The sequence below is a fragment of the Mus pahari genome, chromosome 1 (assembly GCF_900095145.1).
Source record: "Mus pahari chromosome 1, PAHARI_EIJ_v1.1, whole genome shotgun sequence".
Classification (NCBI taxonomy): domain Eukaryota; kingdom Metazoa; phylum Chordata; class Mammalia; order Rodentia; family Muridae; genus Mus; species Mus pahari.
The window spans coordinates 22,118,509-22,134,394 of record NC_034590.1 but is presented as its reverse complement, the minus strand read 5'-3'; the positions used below and the strand labels follow the sequence as shown (position 1 = coordinate 22,134,394).

General features: G+C 47.8%; 1 protein-coding gene across 12 annotated transcripts in view; it reads right to left on the bottom strand.

Annotated features, from left to right (window-relative positions):
- The window catches only part of Nav2 (neuron navigator 2), a 643,327-nt gene that overhangs the window by 141,135 nt on the left and 486,306 nt on the right, over positions 1–15,886 (bottom strand). For 10 of the 12 annotated variants that reach the window (XM_029533095.1, XM_029533102.1, XM_021221030.2 and 7 more), the window contains 3 exons: positions 8,522–9,623; positions 4,184–4,296; positions 143–251 (listed from right to left, as the gene is read on the bottom strand). In XM_029533095.1, the coding sequence (XP_029388955.1) occupies positions 143–251; positions 4,184–4,296; positions 8,522–9,623 (1,324 nt within the window). The remainder of the gene's footprint in view (positions 1–142; positions 252–4,183; positions 4,297–8,521; positions 9,624–15,886) is intronic. The other 2 variants (XM_029533072.1, XM_021221050.2) reach the window with 1 other exon arrangement.

Sequence of the window (15,886 nt, the reverse complement as noted above, 5' to 3'; positions counted from 1 at the left end):
AGAAGAAGAAGAAGAAGAAGAAGAAGAAGAAGAAGAAGAAGAAGAAGAAGAAGAAGAAGAAGAAGAAGAAGAAGAAGAAGAAGAAGAAGGAGCTCCTAGCAAGCTCTCTAAGCAAAGCAAAGCAACTGAACACTGCCCGTACCTGTGTGTAACCTGAGTTCCCCGTAAACTGGACATGGTCTCTTCTAAATTCTGTCGTAGGTCTGCGATGTTCTTTACTGTCCGAAGCCGCCGAGCCTCGGGGTCTTCTGCTGGAGAAGCAAGGGTTAAGGTCAGTCTAACTCTGCTAGTCCATGAGGTTCTTACAAACAGCAACCAAGTGGGGGACGGCGGGATGGTAATGCTGATCTATGTCCAGCTTCTTGTGTGCTGTAAGGACTTGCTCGACACCACATGGATGAATAGATGAATAGAGATGGATAGAGAGATGATGGGTGGACACATGGATAGATACCTGTGTGTCTATCTGTTTGTCTGTCTGCATAGATAAATAAATGCACACACACATGGATAGATGGATATATAGATGTGTGAATACGCACGCACACATACACACACATATACACACACAGACACACATGGATGAGATGGATAGGTAGATGCATACCTGCAAGTCTGTCTGTTGTATGCACACATGGATAGATACATGCATTCATGAATACATGGATACATATGGACAAATGACTGGATACCTGCAGGTCTGTCTGTCTGCAGGCATCCACAAATGAATAGATGTCTGAATGAAGGGATTAAATCCAAAGAGGATGTGCAGGCCCCTACATTTGGTCATCACTGATAATCTACAGGGGAAAGCTTGCCTCCACCCTGCACATGTGCTGTTGACTAGAAGCTGTGTGGTCAGTTCTAAGGTTGGTCTCTCCCACCTTCTGAGTCCAGGCCTTTAAAATTAGCATGACCATAGCACCAGTCTCCAAAGACAGTTGTGGGGAAAACATGGGCTATTGCCATCACTACTTTTCACATTTTCATTTGCCCAATGAATGCCAGCAGAAGCCACTGAAAACCAGGGGAGCTCTGGGGCAGGGCACGACCTGCATTCTGATGTCTGAATAAAACTCATAGCTTCCAGTGTCTTAAGGGCATGCCGAGCACGGGCTAAGGCACGGAGTGTCTCTGACAGCCCTGCCTTCTGCTCTTTAGCTCCGTTCTTTCATCTGGCTTTACAGGAGGATGAGGAGAAGGGACACAAGTACTGTCATGATTTAAGAAATGGATTTCAGTATGATCTAAAACATGATTTAAGTTTTTTTTCTGGAGAGGTAGCTCAGCATTTAGGAGCACTTGTTGCTCTTGCAGAGGACCGGGGTTTAATTCCTAGCCCCCTCATGGTAACTTACAACTGTCTATAACCCAGTTCCAGGAGAACTGACTCCCTCTTCTGGCCTCTACAGGCACCAGGAATGCACATGGCACACAGACCTACACACAGGCACAAACACTCATACACCTAAAGAGGTCCAAAAAAGAAAAAAACCTTCTAACCACTATTTTAGACCAACGGTCACCTAAGAAATGTCGTAGAATTTAGTTTCACCCCTGAGATAGGTGTCAAGTTCCTTGGCCTGGCAGAGGGATGTCTGGAGTGTAGGGGCAGAGAACTGACAACCACACGGCTATTTACATTTTGGGTTTTTGTTTTTCTGGTTTTTTTTTTAATGTAGGAGTGCTCTGTTTGCATGTACACCTGCATGACAGAAGAGGGCATCAGCTCCCTTTACAGATGATTGTGAGCCACCATGTGGTTGCTGGGAACTGAACTCAGAACCTCTGAAAGAGCAGCCAGTGCTCTTAACCGCTGAGCCATCTCTCTAGCCCTATCCATGTGATTTTTATAGAAGGAATTTACTATAGCAAAATCTTGAAGTGTAACTGTTTTCAATTTTTCTACTTCCTTTAATCCAGAGAAATTTGTGAAACACTTTTTACCTGAACTGTGCTCAAACTTCAATTTGCCACCCAAGTCTTTAAGGTACATACATACATATGTACTTGCCTCTGTGTGTGTGTGTGTGTGTGTGTGTGTGTGTGTGTGTGTGTGTGTGTGTGTGAGACTTTGAATTCCTGATTCTTCTGCCTTTATTTAACCTCCCAAAGGCTGGGATACAGGTGTGTGCCACCAGGTTTATCTGTTGTAGGGGATCGAACCTAGGGCTTCATAAACGCTAAAATGGTCTATCCTACCTTCTCTGAGAGCCTCAGGGGGAGTGTGATTATGTCATCCTTACAGGCCTTATGGGCCACCAATCTCTTTCATTGCAGGTTTAACTGCATTTATTCTACATAAGACTGATTCGAAGGCACCAAAGCTCTGGATCACTCTGGGTGCAGAAGTAAGGCGCAGATTTTCCAGTTACTTCCATTAATTAACCCCATCTCACCATAAAACCCTGCCTTTAAAAAGCAGGGGTGGAGCCGGACGTGGTGGCGCACACCTTTAATCCCAGCACTCAGGAGGCAGAGGCCGGCGGATTTCTGAGTTTGAGGCCAGCCTGGTCTACAAAGTGAGTTCCAGGACAGCCAGGGCTANANNGAGAAACCCTGTCTCGAAAAACCAAAAAAAAAAAAAAAAAAAAAAAAAAAAAAAAAAAAAAGCAGGGGTGGGGGTGGGGGGCTGGTGAGATGGCTCAGTGGGTAAGAACACCCCAGTGCTCTTCCAAAGGTGCGGAGTTCAAATCCCAGCAACCACATGGTGGCTCAAACCATCCTTAATGAGATCTGATCTGACGCCCTCTTCTGGAGTGTCTGAAGACAGCTACAGTGTACTTACATATAATAAGTAAATAAAATCTTAAAAAAAAAAAAAAAAAAAAAAGCCGGGGTGGGAATGAGGCCAGAGAAATGTCTCAGTAAAACCACCACCACCACCACCGGCTGCTCTTCCAGAGGACATGGCTCTGTTTCCAGCACCTACACCATAACTCCTACAACTCCAATTCCAGGAGAGCCATTCCCTCTTCTGGACTCCACAGGCACCAGGCACACACATGGTGCATGCGGTTATATGCAGGCACAACATATACATTAAAATATATTTAAAAAGACAGTCATAGGTGCATGGGTAGGCTGGTGGAGGAGCTCCTAGGTAGAATTCACCCAAAATGAATTCTAACTCTTCTCCTTTCCCTTTTCAATTCAATACTGTAACGTTGTGCGGTGGGGTGTTGTCAAAGTGCAAAGACCTGAGTTCAGATTCCACAAACTCACATAAAAGCCACAGAATGCCAGTACCATGAGAGGTAAAGAAAGGGATCCCTGGGGCAAACTGGACTAGATGGAATCAATCTGTGAGTGCTGAGCTCAGCAGGAGACCCTGTCTCAATAAATAAAACGGAGAAAGATCAAGGGAGGAGCCTGGTATCAACTTCAGGCCTCTGCATATGTGAGCCTGAACACACACCTGTGACCACATACATGCAAACGTAAGTGCACACCACACACAAACACACACACACACACACACAGACAGAGACACACATACAGACGCACACACTCAGACACACACACACACAGAATGTAATGGTACAACATCAACATTGGACGCCCCTTGAAATGGAGTTACAGATGGTTGTGAGCCAAATGGGTACTGAGAATCTAATGCAGGGCCTCTGTGAGAGCAGCAGGTGCTCTTACCTGCCAAGCCGCCCATAAAACTAAAAATCAATCAATATGTTAGAGTTCTAAATTTTTTTTTAAAAATGGTTATTATTATTATTTATTTTATGTATGTGAATATACTGTAGCTGTCTTCAGACACACCAGAAGAGGGCATCAGATCCCGTTACAGATGCTTGTAAGCCACCATGTGGTTGCTGGGAATTGAACTCAGGACCTCTGGAAGAGCAGTCAGTGCTCTTAACTGCTGAGCCATCTCTCCAGCCCCTAAATTTTTTTGTTGTTGTTGTCAAAATGCAACTTCATATGAAGGGTAAACAGTGTGACTCAAAGTTAAGCATTAATATAGTCCAGGGCCTAAACAGGAGCTACAGTTTTGGGGAGGAATGAAGAGGCTGTGAGAGAGAAAAGGGGAAAAGAGAAGTAATAAACCAACAACAGAAGAAAGCAACTTTGCATGACTCCTGCATCGTGGCGGCAGCCTGCCTAGCAGGTGTTTGCACGAGGGGCTTCTTCACCAGCAACCACACAATCCAGGGCTCCTACTCACCAGTGAGTTCCTCCAGAGCTGGCTGTCCACTCTTGGTGTAGTGGCTGGGCTCCATGCTCACACCCGCTGAGCTGGACTCGGCAGTGACATTCCCTTCGGTGTCCGTCTGGGACCTTGACATACAAACCAGAGCTGACCCAATCATCAGGAGTGGCAACCATCACATATGAGCAGCTGGCCATGGCCTGCTAAGCAAGCCGCTGAGGAGCTGGGCTGGCCAGCGGACCGACTCTAAATAATTCAACAGCCACACGTGGAGAGGGCGACTGAGCCCAGAAAGATCAAATATTCAAAACCCCCAAAGAGGGTCTGCCATTTCTCAGTAAGGATCTGACCAGAAACATGCTGGAGGGTGCCAGGCGGTTTGGACATTCAGACTTACATCAAAAAGCAACGGGTTAGTTACCGCAGCACCAGCAAATAAAGCATAAACATGACCACACCAACAGTCCCTCTCCCCCCACAATCCTCTTGACACGGCTCTCTCTGAAGCAGTGAGTGTGAGGCCATCAGGAATGGGTGCCAAGCAGCTGTGTCTACCCTCCAGGTTTCTGATTTGCAGCTCAGATCCTCTGACATGAAAGGTCTCATTGATCATTATTTCAACACTTGACTGAGATCTGTACTTTCCCAACCCTTCCCCCAGGTCCTGTATTTGTCAAGCAGATCGAACCAATGGTCGGCTGCAGGGGAGGTTTCTGGCCACAGCCGCTTTGGCTTACTCAGACCTTGCCAGTGACATTGGATGTGCATCGAGGCCCGGGGTGATCCAGCTACTTTCACCACCAGGAAGAAAACGTGCCTCCCCCCCCTTTTTTTTTTGTTGGGGGTTGAACCCAAGGGCCCTGTGCATGCAGGGCACGTGTCCTAGCACGGAGAAATATCCCCAATCCCTAGAATGTGCCAAAAATGTAGGTGTACTATGGGAGATGAACTGCTAACTTCAAACCTCCCACTGTCCTTTGTTCTTTTTCTGTTCCACGGAAGCCATGCACCCCTAGTTCCCAAAGCCACCTCTTTAAAGGTTCATTATTAGCCCAGAGTTCTTGTTTATTCACACAGCCAGAGTTTGAAGCTCTGTCATCTACTTAGGACTTATAAACACCCTAAGTCAGGTACACTGCTTGTAATCCCAATGATTATAAATGAAAGCCAGGCAGGTATATGACTAGCCTACAGATGGACTGCTAAATACTGTTTGCATTTTGCATAGTATTTTTAAAAAGTAAATTAGCAGGCTCTCTGTCTCTCTGTCTCTCTCTCTGTCTCTGTCTCTCTCTGTCTCTGTCTCTCTCTGTCTCTGTCTCTCTACATAGTCACGACTATTCTGGAATTCACTATGTAGACTAGATGATGTCAAACTCAAAGAGATCCACCCACATCTGCTTCATGAGTGCTGGGATTAAAGGCATGTGCCACCACACCTGGTAAATTAGTTCATTATTTAAAATTTGTGAGGTTTAGGGGCTGGAGAGAGAACTCAGCAGTTAAGAGTACATGCTGCTCTTGTAGAGGACCCAGGTTTAATTTCCAGCACCTACAAAGAGTGCCTTATAATTGCCTATAACTCCAGCTCCAGGGGATCTGCTGCCTGTGACCTTCCTAGGCACCCGTACTCATATGCACAGCTTCAGCCACAAATATACATAACTAAAAATAATAAACATGACTTTAAAATTTGGGAGATTTCACTTATCTGAATTTTTGCTTTCAGCCAGTGGAAGGAAGGAAGGAAAGAAGGAATGATGAGAGGGAGGGAGGGAGGAAGGGAGGGAAGATGGATGGGTGGATCTGGAGCTACTGAGTTCAGTTTTATAAAGCGCCATCTGCTGGTGCCAAGTGGTGGTGTGCCCTCCAGAGGAGCAGGGCACCTGCTTGCTGGTGTTACATCACTGCAGCCCTGTTCTTTTGAACATACATGCGCATTCTGCAATGACTCCACCACCATCCCACAGAATGTCAGTAAACCCTGCCTGAACCAGCTGAGCTTAGACTTGAGACTATCGGATATTGTGAACTCCGGTTCTTTTACCGTGCTTGTAAAGATTTCTGCTTGAAATTTTTGTTTGTTTGTTTTTGTTTTTGGAGACAGGGCTTCTCTGTCGAGCCCATCTTTGCCTCTGGAGTACTCTGCCCCCATGCCCAGCCGCAGGCTTGGTTTTAAACACAGGTTCTTCTAATGATCACATCTGTGACTTGGAACACATTTCCTGGGCTGAGCATCACCTGCTCACCTATAGAACTGGAATTTTAAAAGCAAGCTAGCGCCTACAACTGGGACGTCTCAGGGATTAGGACAAAGAAGCCCCGAGCTAGGTCTCTGCACACATCTGGTTCACAAGCACTCACTACCTATCTCTGTGGCCAGTGCCTAAGACCACAGTGGGTGGCCCCAGCAGACACAGGGCAGGGTGCTGCGGTCCAATTCCTATCTGGGTCTCTTCTTCCCAGCCTCTCTTGACCATCTCCTCCAAAGAGGGCTTTGACCAGAGGGAGTTCACATAGGGAAGTCTGGCCTTGAATATCTGAGAGCTTCCTTTTCTTCTGCTCCTCACATATTAGTCACAAGAAATCCTTCTTCCCATAGAAAAGCTTGAAATGATGATGATGATAAAGAAGGTAAATGTTTGCTTTCTAGTCTACCAAAGAGTTCACCGTCAAAATAAAGATGGAGCAGCAACAGGAGTGGCCAAACACTCACATGTTTTAACGTGGCTAGTGAGAAGTTGTCAGGTAGCCTGAATGTGCATCACCCCACCGCACTGTGAATGCTGCTCGGATTGCCCCCATTCCAACCTCTGCACTTCAGAGAATTCACGAGAAGCCGTGCGTGCAGCCTCACCAGGCCTCTACTGAAAGACGCCCCAGTGTTTTTCTCAACAATGTTAGCTGAGCTGATGACTTGACTAAATAAAATAGAACTGTCTGCCAATCAGAGGAGATTGCTATGACTCTCACAGAAGGGGGAAGTGGGCAGAGGAGAGTGAACACGGGACAAGAGGAAGCCTGGCATCATACCTGTACCACATGGATGCTGACTAGCTGTCTCCTGACATCTCTAGGGACAGGTAAGCCTGAGAGCTCACAGGAACACAATTCAGGAGGGGAGAGAGGGAACACCTAATTCTTTGGGGAGTCACACAAACATAAGAAGCTGGAAGTGTGGGTGTGAGTGCACACACCGGGGCTTGTGCAAATGCCCCTATGTGAACACAAATTTGCATTTGGCACATGAATGTGTAACTGTGTCTGTACTTGTGTGCAACTGGTTGACGCATATGCTTTGAGTGTGTGTACCCAGTTGTGTTTCTGTGTTTTGGGAGTGGGCAGAATGTGATATTGGATCATTTTGCTATATGCACAGGTATTAGGGGCCGCCTAGCTGTGGACTGGGGTCAAGTTCACTAACCCTACCCAGCACAGGACCAGGGAAAGCCCTGTGAACCAAAACTCTCAGCTCCCTTCTCAGCAGGACAGGAGCTTCCATGAGCCAGAAGAGCTAGCTCATCCACAGGCTTACATGTGTCTCTCTCAGTGCGGGCGTGTGACAGGGGCAGAGCAGAGTGGCTCTCGGCAGAACAACAAGGAGCACGTAGCACCTAGTTCCATGTGGACCTCTGGGGTTCTACAGATGGGCCATCAGAGATACAGGACTTCTGAGACAGGAAAAGGACAGTGTACTTTAGCCTAATTCTTTCTTTCTTTCTTTCTTTCTTTCTTTCTTTCTTTCTTTCTTTCTTTCTTTCTTTCTTTCTTTCTTTCTTTCAGAAAGGGTTTCTCTGTGTAGTCCTGGCTGTCCTGAACTTACTCTGTAGACCAGGCTGGCCTTGAACTCAGAAATCTGCCTGCCTCTGCCTCCCGGATGCTGGGATTAAAGACGTGCAACCACTGCCCAGCTGGCCCGAGTCAATCTTATCTCTTCCTCCTTCATCTCTTCTCAGAAAGCCCCAGGAGGTGATAGGGACTGCCAGACTCAGAGAGCGCAACACCAATGCTTCCATAAGCAATTTTACATAGCAGGGTAGTCTTAAGTCTACTTAGTGTACGTTACAATTCATTTTGGGTGACACCAAAGCGGCCACCCTGCATATTAAGACCTCCATGCTTCTAGCGCTTCTGAAATGCTTCAATGCCCACAGGCCTGGTGAAGCCTTCTCATCCTGGAGTCAGCGCCCAATGTCGCCTGCCTCAACCCGGTCTTGCTATAGCAGCTGCCCACTTGAGTGCCCCAGGCTAGAACTATGCGTTGCTTTAGCTGTTGGCTCACATCTTCCCGGTCCCTGCATGGACAGAGACAGCAGCCAGGTTCTTTACCCAGGGATAGCAGGTGCTGCTTACCTGTACAGAAAAGGTGCGACCGTGGCTGTGTTGGGATGGTTGTATTGCTGCTGAGGCTGAGGTAGCTGGACACTGACGGTATTGCTTCCAGTGGTCTGCGTGGTCCCGACGGAGCCGCTGACGGTTTGGCTGCTGATGCTGTGGTTCAGAGTGGTCCCTCCGGGGCCTTTTCCCTCTGAGGATGCCAGGCTAGAGGAGGAGCTAGAGTGCCCGCTGTCCAGCTGGGCCTTCTGGGGAGGGAGCCCTGAGCTCAGCTTCCCTCTGCTCCTCTCTCCTTCCTTGGGAGGTATGGGGGCACTTGGGGACTTCCCAGACATGTTCTTCATTCCTGGTTTTGGTATACCGCTGTGGGACGGAGCTGTAGCCTCCTTCTTGGTGCTGTTGAGCTTGCCCCCTTTGGGGATAAAGCTGGCGATCTTGGAGGACTTTTTCGGCATCTCAGTCACAACCACCCCACCGAGATCTTCCTTGGGTTCTTCCTTGAGGTCAGGCCTGTCGGTCACGGAGACTCTTTTGGTGAGGTCCTTGCCTTTCTCTTTCTCCTTCTCCTTCTCCCGCTGCTGTTTCTCCTTTTCTTTCTCATTACCCTTTGGGGAGCTCTTCTTATTGGTAAGCGCCCTGCTGAAAGTCCTCTGTGCAATGCCTTTGAGTGCAATCTTGGGGCTGCTGGATGCCGGGCCCGCGGTCGAAAGTGCCCTGTTGGCGGTGGCCTCCAACGCTTCAGTCTCTTCGAAGCTGGGCAGGATCTCTAGCCGCTCGCAGCTCGTGTCCCGGGATGCCGAGCCCTCGCCGGCTTTGGAGCCTCCCTTGCTGTTGAAAAGTTTGAGCTTTTCCAACATGGATTTCTGATTGTTGGGGGCAGGCTTCATGGCTTCAGGTGTGGGCCTGGGGGCCTCGGGTCCAGCAGGTTTGACAGACAGCATGGCTGAGGTGGCACTGTGCTTCACGCTGAGGGACTTGCCGCGCCAAGGTTTGGAGGTCACGCTGGGCTGCGGGATGGCTGAGGAGGAGCAGTTAACGGGGATGGCAGGGCTGTTCTCCAAGGGCGCAGGGGCATTTTCGCTCATTCCAGGATGGGAGGAGGCTGAGCTTGCCAGTGGCTCTGCAGAGACAGGGAAGGGAGAGCGACCTGAGTCATAGCCACTGAGCTGCACTGGAGACACAGGAAGGCCAGCCATGGCTACCCCGCAGGCCATTCCTCACTTGTATGCCCTGAAGCTCCATTGCTGGAGGTGAGGATTATCTGCGGTTACAGTTTAAACCCAGTTCATCTCCGCCCGCCCTCCAACGTGCACTGTTCACACCGCACCTCCCCCAGCCTCACCACATCTTGGTTGTGTCTGTTCTGTAAACACATGCCAATCTTAACAGTACCATGCAGAGCACAACTAAGAATGTAAATAATCTACCGGGGGGGAAAAAAAAAGAGAAAATCCTTTACCGCCACCACCACCACCACATACCACTCCTGTGGTATTCGAGGGTGTAGGAAATAAATGCTTTAAATGATTGAACCCAGAATTCCAGTTGTGAACAAATAGTCAAGAAGTGTCCAATTTTTTAGAGGACAACTTATCAAAGACATTAAAACAGGCCAAGAAAGTAAGTAAAAATAGAAACTGAGGAGAGACAAGCAATTTTAGATGAAAAATAGATTATTCATAAAAGTTGCTAATTCCTTTATAAGATTTTTCTGTTGGCACCCTTCCTTCCTTCCTTCCTTCCTTCCTTCCTTCCTTCCTTCCTTCCCTCCCTCCCCCCTCCCTCCCTCCCTTCCTTCCTCTCTCATGAGGTTTCTCTGTGTAGCCCTGGCTGTCTAGCAACTCACCCTGTAGACCAGGTTGGCCTTCAACTCAGAGATCTGCCTGCCTCTGCCTGCTGAGTGAGCCCTCATGCCCAGCCTAGAGAATCTCACTTTGTCCAATCCCATTCTGGGAAACAGCTGAGGCATAGTCTCTGTATTCACTTGGGAAATTCACAGTGGAGAGAGAAATGAGTTCTCTCCAGTGAACACTCAAACCCCACACATCCCAGAGTGGGCGTGAACCACCAACCTTGCCGTTAACGGCCAAATATGCTGAGCAGTTGCGCAATGGAGACATTATGCTGGTGGTTTTTTTAAAGGCTTATAAACAGAACAGCTTTTTCTTAAGAACACAATGTGAGCATGTGCCCCGGCCCCCATCTCTCTCTCACACACACACACACACACACACACACTCGGGGAGAAAGCACAGGTTATCTGGAAGTCAAGGCTTCCCCTTCAGCACTCAGTGCAGGTTTCCTTGCCCACAGTCTGTCTTTCCTCAGAAATCCATGAAGGTATTTCCATACAAGTGCCAGGACCATTCTGGGAAGTGTGGGCTCCCCTATTACTGTCCTGTCACTTACCACAGTGGTCCAGCATCAGAGAGCCCTCCAAACTGCAGCCTCTTCTTCAGACAGAACTGCCATAATGCACCAGTGGGCTCCAAGTGCCAGTAGCTGCTAGAGAAAGTGGCCAGAAGACAGAGGAAACACCCCCCACTGAGCCTGTCCCCCCCCCACCTCCCCAAGCCCAACCCCATCATCCCCTTAAGAGAACACTGCTTGCAAAGTCACAGTGATGGACTTACCTAACAACGGCCACTTTCTCCCACAAGGATTCTCTAGGAGAATTTCTGCAAGCAGAGAGGCTGCCCTTCCAATTGTCACAAGTGTTTTCGGTTAAACTGCTCATGTTTCTAATTAACTTTTGTCATCCGCAACTACTCCTGTGCCCAGAAGCCTGGCAGGATTAACGGCCGCTTCCTCAGCTCTCTCTCCTTCCCCCCACCTCCCCTTCCTAATACCTATGTTCTGCTGCCTTCCAGCAACAGAGTAAACTGTACATAGAGCCGCTTTTGACGATTCAAAAGTCAACGGCTGCTGAGGCTGGGTCAAGGCAGCCCTGTGTGGGGCGCAAGCGCTGGGAGCCGGGCAGGCAGGGGAACCGGCTGAGTCCGCCCGCAGCTGCGTGGGGAAGCCACAGCTCTGGGTGATCCAAAGCAGACCTCCCAATGTTTTAAAACACATCCATCTTCCTGACTTGCTGGGGAATTTGGAGTTGGAGGGGAGGGTGCTACATGACTCCTCCACCAAAACTCACGAGTGTTGCTGGATCTTTTCCTAGGCAGAGCCACAGACTGGCTTAAGAAACTACCTACACACCATCAGCTTTGTCATAGGGTCTCCTTGGCTCGGCCCTCCCTCCTGGGGGCACACCACTCACCATATAGTTAAATAGTGTTCCTGTTGCCCTTTTACAAGAAAGGAAACTGAGACCAGGCAGGGCTGTTTATGACTGTGTTCTTTCAGCTAAAGTCGAATACCTGGGATTTGAACCCAGGTCTCCTGACACAGTACTCTCAGAAACACCACAGTAGTGACATCTATTTATTTGTTTGGTTTTGGTTGTTGTTAAAGGCACAGTCTCATGCATCCCAGACTAGCCTTAAATTCGCTCTATAGCTGAGGCTGACCTGCTTCTATCTTCCAAGTGTGTGCGGCTGGGAAATGAACTTGGTGCACGCTAAGAAAACTCTCTACAACTTGAGCTCCCTCTCTAGCACACCACCTCCTTTTAAAGAAACACAAACCCCAGTCTCTAATGCCCAAAGTGTTTTTCAGACATTGCCTTTCCTCGTGTCTTACCAATGGTGAGGCAATGCCACACCTTACCAATGCCCTTCATGATGAGGGCAGCCACACCCTCAGCAGGAAGCAGCTGTACCACGGGAGTCCCTCTGGCTAACGAAAGTAAGATTTCAAGTCGAGGACCACTTTTTCTGTAAAACTGCCTTTCCCTTTTTCTTGGATCTTATCAGAAGCCAAATGAAATGATGCTCATCCATCCATCCATCCACCCACCCACCTGCCCACACCTTCCCTTCTACCTAATCATCCGTTCTCCCATTCCCCCGCCACCCCACCCACTCACCCACTCATCTTTGCTCCCACCCGCCCACCATCCATACACTCAACATGTGCACACCAACAGTCACTTATTTATCAAGCATGTCACGCACACCAAATGCTGTTCCAGACAGTTAGGGGCACATGTCCACAACAAAACAAAGATCTTTTGCCTTTATGAACTTCATATTTTAGAGAAAGGAAACAGGAAATAATTCATCAACACACCAGAAAATAAGTGCTCAAGAAAAGTAGGGCTGATCTGTAAGAGAGTGGATTAGCTGTAGGCTATACAGGTCTCTGAGATGGAGGGCAGCTTTGCCTACACAGTGAGTTCCGGGGTTACATAGCAAGACCCTGGGTTTTAATAAAAGGAATGAAGACAAACTATTTCTACTATTTCTCTGGAGTCTTTTTAGCTGTGCTCACATTAAAATCCCAGTGAGCCTTTAAGAAGCCTCCTGAGGTCAAGCCGTGGCCATTTTTGTCCCACTGGGAGCCACATGCTTAGCTTTGCCCCTCCCTCACACGCTAAGTCCTTACTGTTCTGTGTGGTAATAATGCACAGGGTATTTCTTTATTCTCTAATATCCTCCCTCATGTTTATTAATGGAGAAAGCTGTCTGGGACAAGGTATTGTCAACCTTGTTAATTCAGCAATGCTGGTGTCCTAGGAAAACAAGCCGGGAGGATGGGGGGAGGGGGTGGATGGGCTTTCTACAAGAAGAGAGCTACTCTAATAACTAACAGCTCTTGCCTCCTTTTCTCATGTAATATGGGCCTTCCCCTTCCTTACAGCAAAGGAATGTGTTGGGGAGGAGGGGGCAGGAGCAAAGCATTCCAGAATGTTCTGGACATCCTATCCCCCACAGTGCACATGGGCCACTGTTGGGAAGGGATGAGCTTTCCACAGCCCACAGATGAGTCTCTTTATCCTTTTCAAGGTATACTGCACCCAGCCCACATATAAATGAGCCATTTCGCGTTTATTAAAGACATTTAAGTTTCAAGTTGACTTAAAATCATGACCACAGATGGTTCAGAGAATTGGTGAGAATCATATAAGCTTGCGAGCAATGCAGACTGGAGAAACACTATTAAATGAAAAAAAAAAAAAAAAAACTTAATTTTATACTAAATCTATCCCTTTGTCCCATATCATACTGGCTTTGAAAGTCATCTGATGTCTGCTCCAGGACAGCAGCATGACCTACTGTTGACGAACACACATAAGTTTAAAATGAGCACATCATGAGTCACTCTGCAGCTTGTGAACGTGCATCTGTATATGAAGATGAACAGTGCTGAGATACTTTTTAAAAAGTTACTATCTGTCTGCCTGCCTGCCTGCCTCTCTGCCTCTCCCTCCCCCTTCTGTGTGTGTGTACACACATGTGTATGTGTGTGCGCATCTGTGTGTGCATGTGTGTGTGCGTGTGTGTGCATGTGTGTTCTGGCACGTGCATGCTTGGAAAAAACTTTCTGGACTTGATTCTTTCCTTACATCATGTAGGTTCGAGGGATCCAGGTAACGTCTGCACATCCAGTGCCCTCACCTTCTGAGCCATCTCGCCCCACCCCCTGCTGCTATGGTGTACAGTGAACTCTGATCTAATCTACTCTAGTGTGATAGTTTTACATGCTAACAGCCAGGACTATGGAATAGCTCAGTGGATGAAGGGCTTGCCTTCTAACCCCAGAGCCCACTTACAGTCCTCAGCATGGAGATATTCATTTGTAATCTCAGTGCTTGTGAGGTAGAGACACAGCATCCCTGGGGCTCTGGCTTGCTGTCCCGGTCTACTTGGTATGTACCAGGTCAGTGACAGATAGTGCCTCAGAAAACCACCAAGTGGATAGTGACATCTAAGAAACTACACCCGAGATTACCTTCTGTTTTCCACACATATTCGCACACGCACGCACACACACACACACACACACACACACACACAAAACGATGACAAAGGCCTTTATGAATCTTCCTGACCCACTCATGGCTTGCCAGTCTGGGCACCTCAGTTCTAAAAGACCAACTTCCATAGTCCAACTGACAAACCACTAGTCTCCTTCGAAACATTGTGATGCCTTTGAAGAAAAGGAAAACCTTTGGGTTTGTTTTGGCAAGGAGTCTCGGCCTTCTCTGTCAGGAACCCAAGTGCTCTAAATGAAAGCACTGTGATGCAAACCCTCAGCCCCTTCCCCTCTCTCCTCCAGCAAAGGTGAGATGCAGCCCAGGACTCTACTGTTCAGGGAGCCAACCCGGAGTCAACCGTTGGTGGTCTACTCCTGAAGCCAAGGGGCACAAAGACAGAGTGTATTCCCGAACGGCTGACCCCAGCTCCTGTCATTGCTATGGTGACTTGAAACCTGGCTGAGGGAAATTTCCTGCCTCAATCTTCTCTGAAGCTGTTGGGGAATAGATCTGATACTCGGGCCTGGGAAACTGTTTGCAATTTCCTATAATTTGTCAAGGTGTCAATCTTGAACATTCAGGTTTCTGAGGATAATTGAAACCAGTTGAGTTATCCTAAGTGTATGTTTTTCAAAACAGCTTCAGTTAGTATCATTATAGCCCTCTGAGCTACTGCGTGGGCATGAGGATGTGGCTCTGTTCAGTGGCTCTGCAGGAAGACTCTAGAGCTGGCTGACGGAGCCTTCTCTACATTGTTAAACAACTAATCGTCATCACCACCATCACCATCACCACCGCCGCCACCACCACCACCACCACCACCACCACCACCATAATTAATTTTCACTTTTTAAAAGCCAGGTTTCACGCCATCCAGACTGATCTCAAACTCATTGTGTTACTGAGGATGACCCTGGGCTCCTGATCTTCCTGTCCCCACCTCACACGATCGGGATGACAGATGAACACTGACATCATCCGGCTTCAGTGTCTAGTACCAAGGAAGAGACTGGAAGACGTTTTTTTTTTTTTTTTTTTTTTTTGCTGGTAGCTTCTTGGGGAGCATCTTTAAAGAAAAGAAAAAAGGCAGGCACAACGATGGCCATGGAGGTCAGGCACTGGTCTGGGCTGGGGTGGGAGGATCTTGGCTTTGGATACATACATGTCCACAATTCCAAAGGCTCCTAGAAGGTCTGGTCTGGAATACAGATTGTGATCCTCAGAGCCTAAATTCTGTAAGCTGCTTTGTAACGCATAACCTTCTAAAATCCTGATACCATTCTGCACTTTTTTTTTTTTCAGAAATGCAAAAAGGTAAGCTTTTCTGTCTTATACGAGCCACCAATTTCCCAGCATCCTTTGTGGTTTTTTTTTTTTTTCATTTCAGGGGAATAAGCAGCCCTCAATGTATGGAACAACTATGTTGGGTCCTTTTAAATATGCGACAAGGTAGTCATTTCTCTTCAATGGCTTATTTTTTTTTAGAGACAACCCTGTGAAGCTATGGGTAACAAGGT